This window comes from Mobula hypostoma, chromosome 7 (genome assembly GCF_963921235.1).
Source record: "Mobula hypostoma chromosome 7, sMobHyp1.1, whole genome shotgun sequence".
NCBI classification, from domain to species: domain Eukaryota; kingdom Metazoa; phylum Chordata; class Chondrichthyes; order Myliobatiformes; family Myliobatidae; genus Mobula; species Mobula hypostoma.
Window position 1 is genome coordinate 115,337,076 of NC_086103.1, and position 23,902 is coordinate 115,360,977.

The window sequence follows — 23,902 nt, forward strand, 5'->3', positions numbered from 1 at the left end:
AAGACAACAAATGTCACGCCACTTTTTAAAAAAGGATGTAGGCAAAAGGTGGGCAACTATAGGCTAGTTAACATCTGTAGTCGGGAAAATGCTTGAAGCTGTCATTAAGGAAGAAATAGCGAAACATTTGGAAAGGAGTGGTTCCATTAGACAGACGCAGCATGGATTCAGAAAGGGCGGGTCCTGTTTGACACGTACTGGAGTTCTTTGAGGACATAATGGGTGCAGTGGATAGAGAGGAACAGGTGGATGTCGTATACTTGGATTTCCAGAAGGCATCTTATAAGGTGCCGCACAAGAGACTTATAAATAAGATACAGATGCATCGAGTCGGAGGAAGTGTATTGGCATGGACAGTGGATTGGTTAACCAATAGAAGGCAGAGAGTTGGTATAAATGGGTGTTCCTCCGGTTGGCAGTCAGTGGTGAGTGGGGTGCCACAGGGGTCAGTGCTGGGCCTGCAGCTGTTTACCATTTACATTGATGATTTGGAAGAGGGGACTGAGTGTAGTGTTGCAAAATTTGCTGATAACACTAAACTGAGTGGAAAAGCAAATTGTACAGAGGATGTGGTGAGTCTGCAGAGGGATATAGATAGGTTAAGTGAGTGGGCCAAGGTCTGGCAAATGGAATACAATGTGGGTAAATGTGAGATCATCGACTTTGGAAGGAATAATAGAAGAGCAGATTATTATTTAACTGGTGAAAGATTGCACCATGCTGTTGTGCAGAGGGGCTTGGGAGTGCTTGTGCATGAATTGCAAAAAGTTGGCTTGCAGGTGCAACAGGTTATTAAGAAGGCAAATGTAATGTTGGCCTTAATAGCTAGGAGGATTGAATTCAAGAGCAGGGAGGGCATGCTGCAACTATATATGGTACTGGTGAGACTGCACCTGGAGTACTATGTGCAGGCCTGGTCTCTATACTTGAGGAAGGACATACTGGCTTGGGAGGCAGTGCTGAGGAGGTTCACCCGGTTGATTCCAGAGATGAAGGGGTTAACTTAGGAGAGATTGAGTCGCCTGGGACTATACTCTCTGGAATTCAGAAGAATGAGAGGGGATCTTATAGAAACATACAAAATTTTGAAAGGGATAGATAAGATAGAAATTGGAAAGTTGTTTCCATTGGTAGATGAGACTAGAACTAGGGGACATTGCCTCATGATTCAGGGGAGAAGATTTAGGATGGAGATGAGGAGAAACTGTTTTTCCCAGAGAGTGGTGAATCTCTGGAATTCACCGCCCAGGGAAGCAGTTGAGGCTTCTTCACTAAATATATTTAAGATACAGTTTGATAGATTTTTGCATAGTAGGGGAACTAAGGGTTATGGGGAAAAGGCAGGTAGATGGAGCTGAGTTTACGGACAGATCAGCCACGATCTTATTGAATGGCGAGGCAGGCTCGATGGGCCGGATGGCCTATTCCTGCTCCTATTTCTTACATTCTTATTTTATTAAGATAGAATGCGGGCATGCAGTGCCTCTGTAAATTGATTAAAAAACATTATCTGCGTTGTTATCTCCTGCATGTCTGCCTCACAAATCATTGCAATGAAGAGTACTGAAACTGTTGGAAATTGATCTAATATTATGCATCTGCTGAAGAGTTTATTTGGGATTATTACATAGATTGGAATGTATTACTTGCAAGTATTAAGTTGACTCCTAATTAATCTACAATTAAAAAAAAAAGATTCTTCCATTATTCAAGTAGCAAGTTACACATTCAAGTAAACATTTGTTACTCTTGTAGCTAATTCTTGCTGGTGCTTTGAGGATTGCTGACAAAGTTGAATCTGGAAAGACATCTGTTGTGGTGCATTGCAGTGATGGCTGGGACCGAACAGCTCAGTTGACATCTCTGGCTATGATTATGTTGGACAGCTATTACCGTTCAATTAGAGGCTTTGAAGTTCTTGTTGAAAAAGAATGGCTTGGCTTTGGCCATAGATTTCAACTTGTGAGTATTCATGCATTATGAAATAACTTGATGCAACATTCATTTTACCCTACCAGAAACACATGAAGCAATAACACAAAACTATCTATTTAATTCATTGAGATTTTGAATGAAGATTTACACTCCATTTGGAGGAATTATCTACATTTTAAAAGCTTTTTTCAAGAGTTGGGTTCTTTCTGTGAACCTGTTTTAAGTGTTTTAGTTGACATCATGCTACAGTGTATCATCCAACTGTTTACAGTAAAACATTCTGGATATTTGTTGCAGTGTATGGTTCATTCTGGGCTTAGCTTTAAGTGCCAGTGTTCCAGTCTTATTTTCCACCTGATTCTCAATATTCATTGCAGAAATTTTGTTAGGATGTTTACTTTTAGTGTTAGTGAGTCATCCTGACTGGAAACAGATTACCCAACCCAATCACTCGTCACGTATAATACTTTGGATACTGTTGAAGGGATTAACCTAACAGAGGAAAGTCACAGTGGTTGGATCTCTGGCACTGAGTCTGTCTCTGTGACTCAGAAGGGAAGTGGGAGAAGAAGAGGCACGCTGCGGTGATGGGGGGTTTGTTCGTTCGGGGAACAGACAGGAGGTTCTGTGGGCCAGAATGAGATTCCTGGAGGAGAAAATGAATAAATCAGGGAACACAAATCTAGGAAGTACAGAGAAAGGTCTAAGCACATGTTAGCTGTTAGGCACAATCTGATACATTGGGAGCAAAATAGGAATAGTAGTATAAATAGTAGTTTGCTTTAAAAAATTTAAATAAATACAATCACTTAATCTTAATTAGTTCTTCCCCCCTAGAAGTATAATAATGCAGCATCTGCATCCGCAGTGTCAGTCTTCCCTTATTCACGGAAACTTGCTCCTCTGGAGTCTTCACATGTGAGAACTGTCAGTTAATCCAACACCTCGGGAACAAGGTGGCTGAACTTGAGGAGGAGGTAGCTGACCTGCAATATTGCAGAGAATTGGTAGATATCCTTTAGGGAGATAGTGTGTATCCCAAGAGAGCCATGGGTTGAGACTCCAGACCAGAAAGAGAGAGGCAAGTGAGTGACTGTGGGAAGCAAGTTCAGGGTAGGAGGTGCACACTGTCCGGGGGCACCAACTCCAGAGTTGGAAGTGTCCAATCAGTTTGAACATCTAGCGATGCTCGACAATGACCATGAAACCTCTGAGGTGGTAGGCAGGACTGAAGAGCCCCACAGGACCCTCTCTAATCCTAAGCCTAAACACTATAAGAAGGAAGTAGTGAGAGTAGGGGTCTCAGTTATCAGGGGGTGGGGGGTGGAGTTGAGAATCAGGTGTGTACTGGCAAGGAGTCTCATACTGTGTGTTGCTTACCAGGAGCACAAGTAGGAGACCTCCCTGGACGAGTAGATAAGCTCCTGGCCAGAGCTGTCGTGGATCCAGTCATCATTGTCCACATAGGAACAAGTGACATAGGTAAGGGCAGGCTGTCAGTTCTGCAAGACAAATTTAAAGAGTTAGGTAGGAAGCTTAGGGACAGAACTGACAAGGTGGTCTTCTTGGAAGTTCTGCCTGTGCCATGTGCCAGTCCAGGTAAGATTGAGGAGCTCAGAAGATTTAACATGTAGCTCAAATCATGATGTTGGTTAGAGGGGTATAGGTTTATGGGACATTGGGGTCATTTTGGGGCAGATGGAACCTGTACCACCAGGACGGGTTGCATTTGAACTGGAGGGGCACTAATGTACTGGGCAGGCGTATGCTTCAGTTAGTTGATGACTGTTTCAACTAGGGAATGGGGGTGGCAAAGGGCAGGGAACTTAGAACAGGCCAGGCTCAACTGTTTAAACACCTTAATGGAGAATAACATATTAGGATGTGAACTAATTATAGGCTTCAAAATATAAAAATGAGTCAAAATAGGATGAAAACAGCAGTAGTAGACACAAAGTATTCTGCAGATGCTGGGGTCAAAGCAACACGCACAAAACGCTGGAGGAACTCAGCAGGTCGGGCAGCATCCGTGGAAACGAACAGTCTGAGGGTGGCAGACACCAACAGAATCAACAAACTCATTCGTAAGGCCAGTGATGTTGTGGGGATGGAACTGGACTCTTTCACGGTGGTGTCTGAAAAGAGGATGCTGTCTAAGTTGCATGCCATCTTGGTCAATGTCTCCCATCCACTACATAACATACTGGGTGGGCACAGGAGTACATTCAGCCAGAGACTCATTCCATCGAGATGCAGCACTGAACGTCATAGGAAGTCATTCCTGCCTGCGACCATCAAACTTTACAACTCCTCCCTTGGAGGGTCAGACATCCTGAGCCAAGAGGCTGGTCCTGGACTTATTTCATAATTTACTGGCATAATTTACATATTACTATTTAACTATTTATGGTTCTATTGCTATTTATTATTTATGGAGCAACTGTAACGAAAACCAATTTCCCCCAGGATTAATAAAGTATGGCTATGACTATCAACATTTCAGGCCGAGACCCTTCGTCAGGACTGAAGAGGGAGGGGGCAGGGGCCCTATAAAGAAGGTGGGGGGAGGGTAGGAAGGAGAAGGCTGGTAGGTGCCAGGTGAAAAACCAGTAAGGGGAAAGATCAAGGGGTGGGGGAGGGGAAGCAGGGAGGGGATAGGCAGGAAAGATGAAGAAGGAATAGGGGAAAGCACAATGGGTAGTAGAAGGAAACGGAACCATGAGGGAGGTGATAGGCAGCTGGAAGAGGGGACAGAGTGAAACTGAGATGGGGGGAGGGAGGGGGAGGGAATTACCGGAAGTTGGAGAATTCAGTGTTCATGCCAAGGGGCTGGAGACTACCCAGGCGATATATGAGGTGTTGCTCCTCCAACTTGAGTTTGGCCTCATCATGGCAGTAGAGGAGGCCATGTATGGACATATCCGAATGGGAATGTGAAGCAGAGTTGAAGTGGATGGCAACCGGGAGATCCTGTCTGTTTTGGTGGACGGAGCGGAGATGCTCAACGAAGCAGTCCCCCAATCTGCGTCGGGTTTCACCGATGTAGAGGAGGCCGCACTGGGAGCACCGGATGCAATAGATGACCCCAACAGACTCACAAGTGAAGTGTTGCCTCACCTGGAAGGACTATTTGAGACCCTGAATGGTGGTGAGAGAGGAGGTGCAGGGACAGGTGTAGCACTTACGCTTACAGGGATAAGTGCCGGGTGGGAGATCCATGGAGAGGGACGTGTGGACCAGGGAGTCGCGGAGGGACCCATCCCTGTGGAAAGCGGAGAGGGGTGGGGAGGGAAAGATGTGCTTCGCGGTGGGGTCCTGTTGAAAGTGGCAGAAGATGCAGAGGATAATGTGCTGGATCCAGAGGCTAGTGGGGTGGTAGGTGAGGACAAGGGGAACTCTGTCCCTGTAGTGGTTACGGGAGGATGGGGTGAGTGCTGAAGTGCAGGAAATGGAGGAGATGTGGGTGAGGGCATCATTGATAACGGTAGAAGGGAAACCACGATCCTTAAAGAAAGAGGACATTTGAGATGTCCTGGAACGGAAAGCTTCATCCTGGGAGCAGATACGGCGGAGATGGAGGAACTGGGAATAGGGAATAGCAGTAGTAGACTAAGAACTGCCTGTATAAATGTAAGAAGTATTAAGAATAAAATATATGGGCTGGAATTATATGCAAGTGTGTGTAAGTATGATATAATAGCAATAACTGAAACATGGCTGGATGGTGATGAATATAGTATTAAAGAATATACGCTACTTAGGAAAGATCGGCAAGATCGTAAAGGTGGAGGAGTAACCATATACACAAAAGAGAATTTAAACGTGAGGCTGCTTATGATAGGAGATGAATCGAGACTTAGTGAAGATATCTGGGTGAGAATTGAAAGCTATAAGGATAAAGGAATAAGATCAGGTGTGTGTTATAGACCCCCTAATGCTGAGAGTGATTTTAATAAACAACTGTATCAGAATATTAGAAAAGCAAGTTCTCAGGGTGATGTTAGAGTTATGGGTGACTTTAATTTTCCAAAATATTGAGTGGGAGAACCCCGTGACTAATAGATTACAGGAAAGTGAATTCGTTGAGTTATTAACTGATTGTTTTTTTGACCCAGTATGTTAGTACACCAGCAAGAGGTCTGTCTAGATTTGATATTCTTTAACAATCAGGTTAGAACTTTGAGTACAGAAGTTGTTGAACCTTTCGGAACAAGCGATCATAACATTGTTAGTCTCAAGGTGTTTCAGAGAGTATATTTGTAAAAACCAAAGCCATTAAATTGCATTTCAGAAAGGCAAAGTTTGTGCAGATGCAGCAAAGACTTCAGAAGGTAAACTGGAAGGAAATGTTTGACATTGAGTCAGTTGAAGAACAATGGGGTCAATTTAAAGAGGTAATACACACAATGCTGGAAATGTTCATTCACAAGGTTGGGAGAAGCAATATAAACAATAGCAATATGCCAGTAAGTGTAGAGGGAAATAAGGTTTTTTTAAGTGACTTAGAGATCTTAGAAAGTGAGTTCTATGAAGAGGCAATTAAACTTTATAACAATAGAGTGGTTGACTTAATTTATGTGGACTTTCAGAAGGCTTTTGACAAGGTACCCCACGAGAGGTTAATAATCAAATTATAGGAGGCAAGGATTCAGGGTAAGGTGTGTGAATGGGTGCAGAATTGGCTCAAAAACAGAAAACAATGAGTTATGGTGAGGTGATAATTTTCACACCTAGAAGATGGTAAAAGTGGGGTTCCGCAGGAATCTATTTTTGGGCTGCTGCTGTTTTTAATTTATATTAATGATTTGGATAAGCACATAACAGATAAACTAGTAAAGTTTGCCAATGACACAAAATTAGGGAGGTGGTCTGATAACATTCAGGCAGTAGAATCAATGGTTACATGGTCGACACAATGTTGTGGGCTGAAGGGCCTGTAATGTGCTGTAGACCTCGATGTTCTATTAATTTCAAAGTAAATAGGCAAAAAGATCAGTCTGGTCCATAACTTGAAATTCTAAATTGGAGAAAAGCCAGTTTTGATGGTATCAGAAGTAACCTAGCAAGTGTGGATTGGGACAGGTTGTTTTTCTGGCAAAGGTGTTACTGGAAAGTGTGCGTCTTTGGAATGTGGGAGGAAACTGGAGCACTTGGAGGAAACCCATGCAGTCACGAGGAGAACATATTAGCTGCTTTCATACAGCAGCAGAATTGAACTCGTGTCACTGTTACTGTAATAGCATTACTCTACCAGCTACACTACTGTGATGTCCCCATTATGAAGCAGCTACAACCGTTTTCCCTGGTGATTTTTCTAGTTGTAGTATACTTAGTGTATTTTTAAAAAAACGTTGCACCCTTTTGTCATGACTTAAATTGTGTTCTTGTTTGTTTTTGGAAGAGTAAACTCTGAATGTGGAACAATGTTTTTCAGAGAGTTGGGCATGGTGATAAGAACCATACAGATGCAGACAGGTCACCTGTCTTCTTGCAGTTTATTGACTGTGTGTGGCAGATGACAAGACAGGTGATACCTTTCTATTCTTCAAACTTTTTCCCCATATTTTCTGTCACTGTACCATGAAAATTTGGCACTTGTATTACTAATACATTTATTTGGTTTCCTTTCTTTGATATATTATAGACTTATATTCTTAATGCCTACTTTATTAGGTGTAGCTGGACACCTCATTCAGATATCTCATCATTGTGGATTGGCATGATGGTTGGCACGGACATGGTGGGCTGAAGGGCCTGTCCAATACTGTACTATACTGTTCCGTTTTAAGTGGCAAGTGACATCATTAAACAGAACAAAATTTACAAATCATAAAACCATCACTGCTCAGTGTGTAAAGCAAAACTGAGTTACCACACCCTCTTTATTCTATAAAATAACCTCATTAACAATCCACATTGAGTTTCTGTGTGGGTGCAGTGGGCAAGGCGGTTCCTGTTCTAAACTCTTAAGCTTGATAAGTGTCCTTCATAGCTTACCAGCTAGTAATTCTATTGCATGTTTCAAATTTGACTAATGCAAATCCGAGAATAGATCAAGTTGTTACAAAAAATTAAACTAAACTGCTCTTCTCAGCACAGGCAGCACAATAAGTCTATGTGACAAGTGCAGATGAAGTTCGGAACAGGAGTTTCCTTATCCAGTTAATAATTGGATAAAAGTTCCTAAAAGATGGCAAAGTACTGTAAAAGTAAGGAGTCAAATGTTTGCAAAACATTTACTTCAGCCTTTTATCTTGTGAATTGCAGTTGTTTGCCTACAATCCAAGAGGTGTTTATTTAAGAGACAAATAAAATGGGAAAATAAAAATTAAAATTGAAACTTGAAATGGAATCCTATAAGTAAATATTAGGTTTCTTAATTTGAACTTGATTTATTTTATTTTGTGTGACTTAAATTGGCTAGCTCAATAATATGAGATATATTGGAATTGCTGAGCTTCAGTTTTAGTGCATTTCCAATCAATTTGTTCAGCTTTTAGTACAGATTTTTAAAAATATTAGTCGATTTAGATTGGATGTCTACTAACTTTTATTTCTTCAGTTCCCAACAGCCTTTGAGTTTAATGAGTTCTTCCTCGTAACAATCCTTGATCATTTGTATAGCTGTTTGTTTGGAACATTCCTTTCAAATAGTGAACAGCAAAGAGTAAAGGAGGTGAGTCTGACTGATTTTAGATGTTAATTTAGCTTTCATTATCATGGTCCAGGGTTTGTTGACCTTTATAATAACCTTTATAATGAACCGAGACATAAAGACCTGTGTAATATAAATGAAAATCACTTGTAAAATGTATTAAATGTATCAGCTTTTTAAAAATAAACACAGGATAGGTTTCATTTATATAACAGATTTCATTCTCTAACAGTTTGTTATGGTACATATATTGCAAAAGTGGCTTTTCCATTTACAGAAAAAGAACAATGCTAAAGTGCATTTAAACAGAAGTTCCAGTCATTTTTGTTTACTGTGCCTCATTTCAAGAGCCCTTCTTCAATGCATTCCCCTCCCCATTCTCCAGAACTATAAACATGGAATAAAATGTATTTTTTTATAATTGTGCCTCCTTTTCCCTTCCATTTTGAAAAGATGGCACTAAATCATTTGTTGTACGTGTGCGTTGATATCTTCTCACTCTCCCAACCCTACACTGCAGCTTAAAGTAGGGAATTGTCCATTTTTATCTGGGCACTTCATTTAATTACAAGCTAGCATTATGAATTACACAAGCAAAATTAAGAGCCTTTAAATTCTGGAAATGGCCTTTCAGATGGCATATGCAATAGTTCTGATTCACTAAGTTGTTTTCCATGTGAAATATCTCTTCATTTCCTCTTTAACTCCATTTGCATCATTTACATCTTTACATCAGAATATTCCAGAGCGTTTTAGTATACTTCAGAAAGAGGGAAATGCTGCACAGGTTCTTTTTCAGACAGATCTCTTTCTATACTGTCATGTATATGGAGGTATGGTATTATTACAAAGAAGAGCAGGAGAGTTAGGATTTTTGTTGCATTACTGATAAAGAAATCAGTTATCTGATTATTACTCCATTGCTGTATGTGACAGTATGCAATATATAAATTAGCTTCCAAGTTTCTTACATTTGGCAGTGATTACGCAACTTTATTAGGTAAACAGTTTTAAAATTTTGAGCTGGTCAGCATAAAAATATTGTACCCTATTGTAATGAATGAAGTCATTTTATGATCTGTATACATCATCAGTAATGGATATCACTAGCAGAACAGGCAGAAAGTGATAGGTGTCTTTGAGGAAATACTGTCGATGACCAACTTGTCCCTTGCAAGCTTGTAGAAACAACATTTCTGTGATTGAAGACCAGACTCTTTCCATACACTCTTTTTCAGTGTTAATATGAGTGATGTAGATCTGAATTAGGTTTAATATCACTGGCATATGTCATGAAAATTGTTGTTTTGTGGCAGTACAGTACAATACATAATTTTAAAAAACTAATTACAATAAGAAATATATATAATATAATTGAAATAAGTAATGCAAAAGAAAACAAAACAGAAATAGTAAGTAGTGTACATGGGTTCACTGTCCATTCAGAAACCTGATGCCAGAGGAGAAGAAGCTGTTCCTGAGAGATTAAATGTGTGCCTTCAGGCTCCTGTACCACCACCTTGATGGTAGCAATGAGAAGAGGGCATGTCTTGGGTGATGGGGGTCCTTTGTAATTCATGCTGCCTTTTTGAGGCATCGCCTTTTGACGGTGTCCTTGATGGTGGGGAGGCTAGTACCCATGATGGAGCTGGCTGAGTTCACAACTTTTTCCGATCCTGTGCAGTGGCCCCTCTATACCATACACTGATACAATCAGTTAGAATCCTGTCTACGGTACATCTTTAGAAATTTGGTGGCATATCAAGTCTCCTCAAACTCCTAATGAAATATAGCTGCTGTTGTGCCATCTTTGTAATTGCATCAATATGTTGGGCCCAAGGAACTTAAAACTGCTCTTCCTTTCCACTGCTGATCCCTTGATGAGGACTGATGTGTGTTCCCTTGGCTTCTCCTTCCTGAAGTCCACAATCTATTCCTTGGTCTTACTGACTTAGAGTGCAAAGTTGTTGTTGTGACACCACTCAATCAGCTGATTAATCTCACTCCAGAATGCCTCCTCGTCACCATCTGAAATCCTGCCAACAATAGTTGTGTCATCGGCAAATTTACAGATGGCATTTGAACTGTGCCTAGCCGCACAGTCTTGGGTGTCTTTGTATTCATTTAAACAAAATTAATTCAGATGGAAGGGAACACTGCTGTTGTGCAAGGAAAAGGAGCTTTTTGGCAGGATGACCAACACATTAAGCTTTCCATGCTTCCTTTCCATTTCATGATCCATACCATATCTTCATTTTGAGCTTTATTGTCATCAATGGTAAATTGAAAGAACCAAAGAAGCTTCTGATTATATCTATTCTGACTCTGAAACAGCAATCCAAATTTAAATTAATCTTGCTGTCACTGTAACGTTCCAAGATCCAGCAGTTTTTACCTCCATCACTGATAAAGCATTCGGTGCTCTATTCATCACCTTTACTCCAAGTCATTTCCCCTTAGTTTTAATTAGTATTATATGATATATGATCCTTATACTTTCAGGGACTTCAAAGAAGTACTATTTCACTATGGGCTTATATAAACAGCCAGTTGGAAGAGTTTACTAACCCCCTCTATGTGAATTACTCGAACCATGTGTTGTATCCTGTGGCAAGCATGCGTCATCTAGAGCTCTGGATTGGATACTATATCCGTTGGAACCCAAGGATGAGACCACAGGTAACCAACTTTAAGTGCTTTTGTATAATTCTATGTACTTTGAACGTAATTGATAAAACTAGAGGCTAATATACTACAAACTTTTTTGTGAAAGCTATTCATCTCCCAAACTATTATCTTGGGTTCAGTTGAACTCTCTTCTCAACCTTTTCATCTGTTCTTGAGCTGAAGGTCTAACCTGGCTTCTCAAAGACAGTTGCCAATATCTCTTTTCGCCTCAGCTCATCTGCTGTACCTGATTATATGACTATTCCGAGTAATTGGACAAATACTTCTATAATAGAAAAGGAGAACAAGCTAAGTGTTCTCTTGTTTGATGGGGCTGATTGGACAATCGGGGTCTGGTGACCAAGCAGTTTGAAAAGCTCAAACAAATAAATAGAGGGGTAGCTCAAGTGGAGTGGCCAGTGAGTGAGTGGGCCAGTGAAGGAATGGAGTTTTGAGGCTTTGACTCAAGAGATTTTGGCAGTTTTGGCAGTTGGACTCTGCAATCAAGTCAATCAAGGTTTGAATAGCTCAGCAGAAAGCAGCTGATTGGGCAATCGAGGTCAGGTGACCAAGCAGTTTGAAAAGCTCAAACAAATAAACAGAGGGGTAGCTCAAGCAGAGCGGCCAGTGAGTGAGTGGGCCAGTGAAGGAGTGGAGCTTTGACTTGAGAGGCTTCGGCAAGAAGAGGCGGAGGATGAGCTTGCTCCCAGTTAGGCTTTACAATTCCTCCTGAGATGGTGATGTGCCTCTCATGTGAGATGTGGCAGTCTTGAGGGAACTCCCCTCCCCCGCAGAGTCGCATCTGCCAGAAGTGCATGCGGCTGGGCGATATGGAAGACCAGGTAAGGAATCTGGAGCAGCAGCTGGATGACCTTCGACTCATAAGGGAGAATGAGGCAGTCATAGATGAGAGCTACAGGGAGAAACATAGAAAATAAGTGCAGGAGAAGGCCATTCGGCCCTTCGAGCCTGCACCACCATTCAGTACTATCACGGCTGATCATTCAACTCAGAACCCTGTACCTGCCTTCTCTCCATACCCCCGATCCCTTTAGCCACAAGGGCCGTATCTAACTCCCTCTTAAATATAGCCAATGAACTGGCCTCAGCTGTTTCCTGTGGCAGAGAATTCCACAGATTCACCACTCTCTGTGTGAAGAAGTTTTTCCTCATCTCGGTCCTAAAAGGCTTCCCCTTTATCCTCAAACTGTGACCCCTCATTCTGGACTTACCCAACATTGGGAACAATCTTCCTACATCTAGCCTGTCCAATCCCTTTAGAATTTTACACGTTTCAATAAGATCCCCCCTCAATCTTCTAAATTCCAGAGAGTATAAGCCTAGTCGATCCAGTCTTTCGCCATATGAAACTCCTGCCATCCCAGGAATCAATCTGGTGAACCTTCTTTGTACTCCCTCTATGGCAAGAATGTCTTTCCTCAGATTAGGGGACCAAAACTGCACGCAATACTCCAGGTGTGGTCTCACCAAGGCCTTGTACAACTGCAGTAGTACCTCCCTGCTCCTGTACTCGAATCCTCTCACTATAAATGCCAGCATACCGTTCGCCTTTTTCACCGCCTGCTGTACCTGCATGCCCACTTTCAATGACTGGTGTACAATGACACCCAGGTCTCGTTGCACCTCCCCTATTCCTAATTGGCCACCATTCAGATAATAATCTGTTTTCCTGTTTTTGCCACCAAAGTGGATAACTTCACATTTATCCACGTTAAATTGCATCTGCCATGAATTTGCCCACTCAGCTAACGTATCCGAGTCACCCTGCATCCTCTTAGCATCCTCCTCACAGCTAACACTGCCGCCCAGCTTCATGTCATCCACAAACTTGGAGATGCTGCATTTAATTCCCTCGTCTAAGTCATTAATATATATTGTAAACAACTGGGGTCCCAGCACTGAGCCTTGCGGTACCCCACTCATCACTGCCTGTCATTCTGAAAAGGTTCCATTTATTCCCACTCTTTGCTTCCTGTCTGCCAACCAATTCTTTATCTACATCAATACCTTACCCCCAATACCGTGTGCTTTAAGTTTGCACACTAATCTCCTGTGTGGGACCCTGTCAAAAGCCTTTTGAAAATCCAAATATACCACATCCACTGGTTCTCCCCATCCATTCTACTAGTTACATCCTCAAAAAATTCTATGAAATTCGTCAGACATGATTTTCCTTTCACAAATCCATGCTGACTTCGTCTGATGATTTCACCGCTTTCCAAATGTGCTGTTATCACATCTTTGATAACTGACTCTAGCATTTTTCCCACCACCGATGTCAGGCTTACCAGTCTATAATTCCCCGGTTTCTCTCTCCCTCCTTTTTTAAAAAGCGGGGTTACATTAGCCACCCTCCAATCCTCAGGAAGTAATCCAGAATCTAAAGAGTTTTGAAAAATTATCACTAATGCATCCACTATTTCTTGTGCTACTTCCTTACGCACTCTGGGATGCAGCCCATCTGGCCCTGGGGATTTATCTGCCTTTAATCCCTTCAATTTACCCAACACCACTTCACTACTAACATGTTAGGTGAGTGGGCAAATTCATGGTAGATGCAATTTAATGTGGATAAATGTGAAGTTATCCACTTTGGTGGCAAGAACAGGAAAACAGATTATTATCTGAATGGTGGCCAATCATTGTACAAGACCATTGTACAAGGCCTTGGTGAGACCACACCTGGAGTATTGTGTGCAGTTTTGGTCCCCTAATCTGAGGAAAGACATCCTTGCCATAGAGGGAGTACAAAGAAGGTTCACCAGATTGATTCCTGGGATGGCAGGACTTTGATATGATGAAAGACTGGATGAACTAGGCTTATACTCGTTGGAATTTAGAAGATTGAGGGGGGATCTGATTGAAACGTATAAAATCCTAAAGGGATTGGACAGGCTAGATGCAGGAAGATTGTTCCCGATGTTGGGGAAGTCCAGAACGAGGGGTCACAGTTTGAGGATAAAGGGGAAGCCTTTTAGGACCGAGATTAGGAAAAACTTCTTCACACAGAGAGTGGTGAATCTGTGGAATTCTCTGCCACAGGAAACAGTTGAGGCCAGTTCATTGGCTATATTTAAGAGGGAGTTAGATATTGCCCTTGTGGCTCAAGGGATCAGGGGGTATGGAGGGAAGGCTGGTACAGGGTTCTGAGTTGGATGATCAGCCATGATCATACTGAATGGCGGTGCAGGCTCGAAGGGCCGAATGGCCTACTCCTGTACCTATTTTCTATGTTTCTATGTATTTCCCTCAGTTCCTCCATCTCACTAGACCCTCGGTCCCCTACTATTTCCGGAAGATTATTTATGTCCTCCTTAGTGAAGACAGAACCAAAGTAGTTATTCAATTGGTCTGCCATGTCCTTGTTCCCCACACCTAGGCTGCCAGAAGCAGGTCGTTGGGTGACAGTCAGAGGGGAAAGCGAAGGTGAGTAGACAGGTAGTGCAGAGCACCCCTGTAGCCATTCCCCTGAATAATAAGTATACTGTCCTAGATACTGTTGGCGGGGACAACCGACCAGGGGTGAGCCACGGTGGCAGGGCCTCCGGCACTGAGTCAGACCCTGTGGTGCAGAAGGGTGGGACAGAGAAGAGGAGAGCTGTCGTCATTGGGGACTGTATAGTCAGAGGAGCAGACAGGAGACTTTGTGGACGTGAGAAGGACACCCGCATGGTTTGTTGCCTCCCGGGTGCCAGGGTTTAGGATGTCGCTAACTGGGTGCACGACATCCTGGTACGAGAAGGAAAGCAACCAGAAGTCATGATACGTGTTGGTACCAACGACATAGGCAGGAAGAGGGATGAGATCCTGAAGTGTGAGTTTTGGGAACTAGGCAGAAAGCTGAAGAACAGGACCTCAAGGGTGGTGTTCTCAGGATTGTTGCCGGTGCTACGTAATAGTGATGGTAAGAATTGGAGGGGATGGCAGTTGAATGTGTGGCTGTGGAAGGTGGGACCAGTACAGATTGGATGGGTTGCACCTGAACTCGAGGGGGAGCAATATCCTTGCAGGTAGGTTTGCTAGCATGGTTCAGGAGGGTTTAAACTAATTTGCAAAGGGGATGGGACCCGGAGTGATAGAGCAGTGGAAGAAGTGCATGGAGTAAAGCCAAATCTAACATATAAAGAGGCTTTGAGGAAAGAGAAGCAGAATAAAGGATGTAAAGGTAGTAAGGTAGAAGGGCTAAAGTGCGTGTACATCAATGCAAGAAGCATCAGGAACAAAAGTGATGAACTGAGATCTTGGATACATACATGGAATTATGATGTAGTGGCCATTACAGAGACTTGGCTGGCACCAGGGCAGGAATGGATTCTCAATATTCCTGGATTTCAGTGCTTTAAAAGGGATAAAGAGGGGGGAGAAGGGGTGGCATTGCTGGTTAGGGATACTATTACAACTACAGAAAGGGTGGGTAATGTAGCAGGATCCTCTTTTGAGTCAGTATGGGTGGAAGTCAGGAGCAGGAAGGGAGCAGTTACTCTATTGGGAGTATTCTGTAGGCCCCCTGGTAGCAGCAGAGTTACTGAGGAGCAGATTGGGAGGCAGGTTTTGGAAAGGTGCAAAAATAACAGGGTTGTTATCATGGGTGACTTTAACATCCCTAATATTGATTGGCACCTGATTAGTTCCAGTGGTTTAGACGGGGCAGAATTTGTTAAGTGTGTCTAGGATGGATTCCTGTCACAGTATGTTGACAGGCCGACTAGGGGGAATGCCATACTAGATCTACTATTAGGTAAGAAACCGAGTCAGGTCACAGATCTCTCAGTGGGTGAGCATCTGGGGGACGGTGACCACCGCTCCCTGGCCTTTAGCATTATCATGGAAAAGGGTAGAATCAGAGAGGACAGGAAAATTTTTACTTGGGGAAGGGCAGATTATGAGGCTATAAGGCTAGAACTTTTGCAGGGAAATGTACTATGGTCGATATTCAGGGATCTCTTGCAGGATATTAGGGATAAATTTGTCCCGGTGAGGAAGATAAAGAATGGTAGGGTGAAGGAACCATGGGTGACAAGTGAGGTGGAAAATCTAGTCAGGTGGAAAAAGGCAGCATACATGAGATTTAAGAAGCAAGGATCAGATGGGTCTATTGAGGAATATAGTGTAGCAAGAAAGGAGCTTTAGAAGGGGCTGAGGAGAGCAAGAAGTGGGCATGAGAAGGCCTTGGCAAGTAGGGTAAAAGAAAACCCCAAGGCATTCTTCAATTATGTGAAGAACAAAAGGATGACAGGAGTGAAGGTAGGACCGATTAGAGATAAAGGTGGGAAGATGTACCTGGAGGCTGTGGAAGTGAGCGAGGTCCTCAATGAATACTTCTCTTCAGTATTCACCAATGAGAGGGAACTTAATGATGGTGAGGACAATATGAGTGAGGTTGATGTTCTGGAGCATGTTGATATTAAGGGAGAGGAGGTGTTGGAGTTGTTAAAATACATTAGGACGGAGAAGTCCCCGGGGCCTGATGGAATATTCCCCAGACTGCTCCACGAGGCGAGGGAAGAGATTGCTGAGCCTCTGGGTAGGATCTTTTTGTCCTCGTTGTCCACAGGAATGGTACCCGGAGGATTGGAGGGAGGCGAATGCTGTCCCCTTGTTATAAAAAGGTAGTAGGGATAGTCCGGGTAATTATAGACCAGTGAGCCTTACGTCTGTGGTGGGAAAGCTGTTGGAAAAGGTTCTTAGAGATAGGTTCTATTTGCATTTAGAGAAACATGATCTGATCAGGGACAGTCAGCATGGCTTTGTGAAGGGCAGATCGTGTCTAACAAGCCTGATAGACTTCTTTGAGGAGGTGACCAGGCATATAGGTGAGGGTAGCGCAGTGGATGTGATCTACATGGATTTTAGTAAGGCATTCGACAAGGTTCCACACGGTAGGCTTATTCAGAAAGTCAGAAGTCATGGGACCCAGGGAGGTTTGGCCAGGTGGATTCAGAATTGGCTTGCCTGCAGAAAGCAGAGGGTCGTGGTGGAGGGAGTACATTCGGATTGGAGGGTTGTGACTAGTGGTGTCCCACAAGGATCGATTCTGGGACCTCTACTTTTCGTGATTTTTATTAACAACCTGCATGTGGGGGTAGAAGGTGGGTTGGCAAGTTTGCAGACGACACAAAGATTGGTGGTGTTGTGGGTAGTATAGAGGATTGTCGAAGATAGCAGAGAGACATTGGTAGAATGCAGAAGTGGGCTGAGAAGTGGCAGATGGAGTTCAACCTGGGGAAGTGTGAGGTGGTACACCTTGGAAGGACAAACTCCAAGGCAGAGTACAGAGTAAATGGTAGGATACTTGGTAGTGTGGAGGAGCAGAGGGATCTGGGGGTACATGTCCACAGATCCCTGAAAGTTGCCTCACAGGTAGATAGGGTAGTTAAGAAAGCTTATGGGGTGTTAGCTTTCATAAGTCGAGGGATAGAGTTTAAGAGTTGCGAGGTAATGATGCAGCTCTATAAAACTCTGGTTAGGCCACACTTGAAGTACTGTGTCCAGTTCTGTTCGCCTCACTATAGGAAGGATGTGGAAGCATTGGAAAGGGTACAGAGGAGATTTACCAAGATGCTGCCTGGTTTAGAGAGTATGGATTATGATCAGAGATTAAGGGAGCTAGGGCTTTACTCTCTGGAGAGAAGGAGGATGAGAGGAGACATGATAGAGGTATACAGGATATTAAGAGGAATAGATAGAGTGGACAGCCAGTGCCTCTTCCCCTGGGCACCACTGCTCAATACAAGAGCACATGGCTTTAAGGTAAGGGGTGGGAAGTTCAAGGGGGATATTAGAGGAAGATTTTTTACTCAGAGAGTGGTTGGTGCGTGGAATGCGCTGCCTGAGTCAGTGGTGGAGGCAGATACAGTAGTGAAATTTAAGAGACTACTAGACAGATATATGGAGGAATTTAAAGTGGGGGGGTTATATGGGAGGCAGGGTTTGAGGGTCGGCACAACATTGTGCGCCGAAGGGCCTGTACTGTGCTGTACTATTCTATATTCTATGTTCTATGTTCTAAGCAAAGTAGACGAGGTTTGAACATCCAGTCCAGAATGATTATATCCATGCATTATGAAATAATCTAGTAAAGAGACATGCTTACACACTTGGACATTTATGAAAAGCTGGGTAAATTTGCAGAATAATAAGGAGATAGGGTTCAGCCATGCGATGTGTAAGGCAATACAATGGGAAGGAAAGGGAAATTATATGTTATTTGGAATGTGCAAGACTAGGTGTAAAGTACACAATGCAATCTTGGAATACAAACAGCACAAACAAAATGTTGGAGGAGCTCAGCAAGCTGGGCAGCATCTATGGAAAAGAGTGAACAGTCAACTCTGTGGCGGATGAAGCACCTCGGCCCACAACGTCGACTGTTTACTGGATTGGAGAGCATGCCTTATGAGAATAGGTTTGAGCAAACTTGACCTTTTTGCCTTGGAGCGACGAAAGAGGAGAGGTGACCTGACAGAGGTGTATAAGATGATGAGAGGCATTGATCGTGTGGATAGTCAGAGGCTTTTTTCCAGGGCTGAAATGGCTAACACGAGGGCGCATAGTTTTAAGCTGCTTGGAAGTAGGTACAAGGGGAATGTCAGAGATAAGTTCTTTACATAGAGTGGTGGGTATGTGGAATGCAGTGGTAGAGGTGGATACAATAAGGTCTTTTAGGAGACTCCTAGATAGGTACATGGAGCTTAGAAAAATAGAGGGCTATGAGGTACGGTAATTCTAGGCAGTTTCTAGAGTAGGTTACATGGTCAGCACAACATTGTGGTCTGAAAGGCCTGTAATGTGCTGTAGATGTCTATGATTATAACCATATAACAATTACAGCATGGAAACAGGCCATCTCGGCCCTTCTAGTCCATGCCGAACTCTTACTCTTACCTAGTCCCACCGACCTGCACTCAGCCCATAACCCTGCATTCCTTTCCTGTCCATATAGCTGTCCAATTTAACTTTAAATGACAACATCAAACCTGCCTCAACCACTTCTGCTGGAAGCTCGTTCCACACAGCTACCACTCTCTGAGTAAAGAAGTTCCCCCTCATGTTACCCCTAAACTTTTGCCCTTTAACTCTCAACTCATGTCCTCTTGTTTGAATCTCCTCCACTCTCAATGGAAAAAGCCTATCCACCTTAACTCTATTTATCCCCCTCATAATTTTATATACCTCTATCAAGTCCCCCCTCAACCTTCTACATTCCAAAGAATAAAGACCTTTCTCTGTTCAACCTTTCTCTGTAACTTAAGTGATGAAACCCAGATAACATTCTAGTAAACCTTCTCTGTACTCTCTCTATTTTGTTGACATTTTGTTGATACTCCCCTTTCTCCAGCCTTGTATCCCTTTTGCCAATCAACCTCCCAGCTCCCGGCTTCATCCCTCCCCCTCCCGCCCTCCCCCACCACCCCGGGTCTCCCCACCCCCAAATCTCCCACTATCTCCCCCCTCTGCCAGTCCCGACGAAGGGTCCTGGCCCGAAACGCCGACTGCACCTCCCCCCATTCTATGTTTTTTCCATAGATGCTGCCTGACCTGCATTCCTCCAGCATTTTGTGTTTGTTCCTTGGATTTCCAGCATCTGCAGATTTTCTAATGTTTGTGATTGGAATACAAATACATCAGTTACTAAAAGTTGTGCCTCAGGTTAGCAAGACCATTAAAAAGTCAAACCAAACATTAGCATTTATTTCCAGAGAAATAAAATTAAAAGTTAGGAAAGCTGTCTTAAGCCTGTATTGAGCCTTGGTTAGATGATCCACAATATTGTGTACAGGTTTGGTGGCCATATTGGAAAAAGGTACAAAGTGTTGGCTTAAGATCAGAGAAGATTTATGTAGATGACACTTAAATATAAATATTCAAATAAATATAAAGGATGAAAGAACTCGACTCCCTTTTCTCTTGAAAACAGAAGGCTGAGGGGTGACAAAATAGAGAGTTTCAAAATTATTAAAGATTAGAGTAGAAGAGATCTTATGAGGAGAGGCTGAATAGACTGGGCTGATTTTCCTTGGAGTGGATGAGATTGACCTGATAGGACTGTACAAATTTATGAGGGACATACCGCAAATAGTAGAAACATTTTCCCTTTTGGGGAGCTATCTGAAACTAGAGGGCATAAGTTTAAGGCAAGGGACCTTGAGGGGCCTCAAAGGGAAAAGAAAATCACTCAGAGGGTGATTGAAATCTGGAACCCATTGCCTGAGTGGGTTGGTGGAAGCAGAGACTTTCATAACATTTATATATCTATAAGAGCATTTGGGATACTAGTCACTACATGGAATCCAGGCGTGAACTCCGGAAAGCCATTAAGGGCGCCAAGAGGCAATATTGAGCCAAGTTGGAAGCCCAGGCTAACCAGAGGGATGCCAGTAGACTATGGCAAGGTCTAAATGAGATCACTGGGCGCAAAGAAAAGGCTGGGAATATCAATAACTGTGGCGCTTCTCTTCCTGACGAACTTAACGTATTCTATGCAAGATTCGAACAGAAGAGGAGCGTCCTGCTCCCTCCGGATGAACTGGACCTGGTGGCATTGAGATTCATCGTCACCAAGGAGGACGTTAGAAGGGCCTTCCTGAAGGTAAATCCAAGGAAGGCGACGGGCCCAGATGGCGTCCCAGGACGGGTTCTCCACGCCTGTGCAAGCGAGCTAGCTGGAGTGTTTGCTGACATCTTCAACTGCTCCTTGCTTCAGTCTAAGATCCCCTCGTGTTTTAAGAAGGCAGCGATAATCCCAGTGCTGAAGAAGAGCAAGGTGGCATGCCTGAATGACTATCGACCTGTGGCTCTGACATCAATTGCTATGAAGTGTTTCGAGAGATTGGTTATGGCACACATCAACCACAGCCTACCGGTCAACCTCGACGCTTTGCAATTCGCCTACTGGAGCAACAGGTCAACGGCAGATGCCATCTCTCTGGCCTTACATTCCTCCTTAGAGCACCTGGAGAAGAAAGACGCATACGTAAGGCTCCTTTTCATTGACTACAGCTCTGCCTTTAATACCATCATTCCAAATAATCTGATTCCTAAGCTTCGGAACCTGGGCCTTAGCACTCAGATCTGCAGCTGGATCTTCAACTTCCTCACGGACAGGACCCAGGCTGTAAAAATAGGGGACAAGCTCTCCTCTACAATCACTCTGAGCACCGGTGCCCCACAAAGCTGTGTACTCAGCCCCCTGCTGTACTCAATGTACACCCATGATTGTGTAGCCAAGTTTCCATCAAACTCAATATGTAAGTTTGCTGATGACACAACAATTGTAGGCCATATCTTGTGTAATGATGAGTTTGAGTACAGAGGGGAAATTAAGAACCTGGTGGCATGGTGCGAAGACAATAACCTATCCCTCAACGTCAGCAAGACGAAGGAATTGGTTGTTGACTTCAGAAGGAGTAGCGGACCGCACGACCCAATTTACATCGGTGGTGCGCAAGTGGAACAGGTCAAAAGCTTTAAGTTCCTTGGGGTCAATATCACAAATGACCTGACTTGGTCCACCCAAGCAGAGTTCACTGCCAAGAAGGCCCACCAGCACCTTTACTTCCTGAGAAAACTAAAGAAATTTGGCCTGTCCCCTAAAACCCTCACTAATTTTTATAGATGCACCATAGAAAGCATTCTTCTAGGGTAAATCGCAACCTGGTATGGAAGTTGTCCTGTCCAAGACCGAAAGAAGCTGCGGAAGATTGTGAACACGACGCAGCACATCACACAAATCAATCTTCCATCCTTGGACTCACTTTACATCGCATGCTGTCGGAGCAGTGCTGCCAGGATAATCAAGGACACGACCCACCCAGCCAACGCACTTTTCGTCCCTCTTCCCTCCAGGAGAAGGCTCAGGAGCTTGAAGACTCGTATGGCCAGATTTGGGAACAGCTTCTTTCCAACTGTGATAAGACTGCTGAACGGATCCTGACCCGGATCTGGGCCGTACCCTCCAAATATCTGGACTTGCCTCTCGGTTTTTTTGCACTACCTTACTTTCCATTTTTCTATTTTCTATTTATGATTTATAATTTAAATTTTTAATATTTACTAATTTTTACTATTTTTAATATTTAATATTTGTAATCCAGGGAGTGGGAAGCCCAGAATCAAATATCGCTGTGATGATTGTACGTTCTAGTATCAGTTGTTTGGAGACAATAAAGTATAAAGTATCACCAAGACATAGAAGGATCTGAAGCATATGCTGGTATATGGAATTAATATTGATGGAACTTGATGGTAGGTGTGGACAAGGTGGGCTTCTGTGCTTTGTGATTCATTATGACCCTACTTGTGGGATAACTGAAGGCTATAAATATAAAATGATCACGATGGGATGAAATAAAAGTGGTGAGAATTTAGGAATGGTACCATGGTATGGTTGTAGCAAGTAATATTAATGTAGCTAATGGTAGGGTGGACAAGTATATGAGGGAGAAAGAAACAACGGCTTGTGCTGATAGATTTAGATGAAGAAAGAAGGAGCATAAAAATCTGGCATGGACTAAGTTGGGCCAGTAGGCCTTTTTTGTGCATTTTTTCCAGTGTTAATATACTACTAGCTAACCTCTTCTCTTCTCCACCTTCTGTAAAGTTAAAGTTTTGTAAAAACCTGCAGCCTAAATCCCACTCCAAGTCCCTTTTATTCATCACCCCCGTCCTGTACAATCTATTCTGATATCATGGAGGGGTTAAATTCCTAAAAAACTATTCCTATAACAACTTCCATAAGACAAACTCTCTTTTTCCCATTGAATCCCATGCTCTCTAAGTTTAATCCATTCGTTTGGAAAGTTTTTCTCTCAACGGTTTTGCCTCCACGGCTGCACAGTCTATAAGAAAGGAAATTCTGAATATAAAGTGGGCAGAAGAGAAAGCATTGTTGTTTTAATTAATTAGAAATAAATGTCACCTTGTTTGATAAAGTATTGCAAGTATCATTAGAAGAGATGGCCTTTTCAGCTTGCAAAGTAAATCCCTTAAGTACCTTCCTACTGTGAATCTTCAGCCTGTAATCATTATCCTGGGTAAACTAGATCAGTCTGCATATATTGTGTGTTCATTTTTTTTCGTCTCATGGGTGCAGTCTCTTAACTTGAAAGCAGTTCAGTATTTATACTTTGGAGAAAATGAATCTCAGGGTAGAAAATGGAGATGTACTTTGATAAATTGACTTTGAACTTTGAAATTCCTATGGAATCTGTACACTAAATTCTTGATGAAATTCAATACTAGTGTTCAGAATCAAGACCATAAGATGTAGGAGCTGAAGTAGGTCATTCAGTCCATCGAGTCTACATCAGAATCAGGTTTATTATCACTGGCATATATCATGAAATTTATTGTTTTGCAGTAGTAGCATATTGCAATACATTGTAAAAATGCTATAAATTACAATAAGAAATGTACTGTTTATAAAAATTGAATAAGTAGTGCAAAAAGAGAGCAAAAAAAGGAATAGTGAGATAGTGTATATGGATTCACTGTCCATTTAAATCTAAAGCCGAAGAGGAAGAACCTGTTTCTGAAATGGTGGTGTGTGTCTTCAGGCTCCTGTACCACCTCCTCGAGGCAGCAATGAGAAAAGGGTTGGTACTGGGTCATGTGGGTCCTTAATGG

At 42.9% G+C, this 23,902-nt stretch overlaps 1 protein-coding gene across 5 annotated transcripts in view; it reads left to right on the forward strand.

Annotated features, from left to right (window-relative positions):
- The window catches only part of mtmr2 (myotubularin related protein 2), a 129,463-nt gene that overhangs the window by 97,196 nt on the left and 8,365 nt on the right, over nucleotides 1–23,902 (forward strand). For 3 of the 5 annotated variants that reach the window (XM_063053820.1, XM_063053821.1, XM_063053824.1), the window contains 4 exons: nucleotides 1,756–1,962; nucleotides 7,370–7,462; nucleotides 8,498–8,611; nucleotides 11,093–11,269. In XM_063053820.1, coding sequence (XP_062909890.1) covers nucleotides 1,756–1,962; nucleotides 7,370–7,462; nucleotides 8,498–8,611; nucleotides 11,093–11,269 — 591 coding nt within the window. The remainder of the gene's footprint in view (nucleotides 1–1,755; nucleotides 1,963–7,369; nucleotides 7,463–8,497; nucleotides 8,612–11,092; nucleotides 11,270–23,902) is intronic. The other 2 variants (XM_063053822.1, XM_063053825.1) reach the window with 1 other exon arrangement.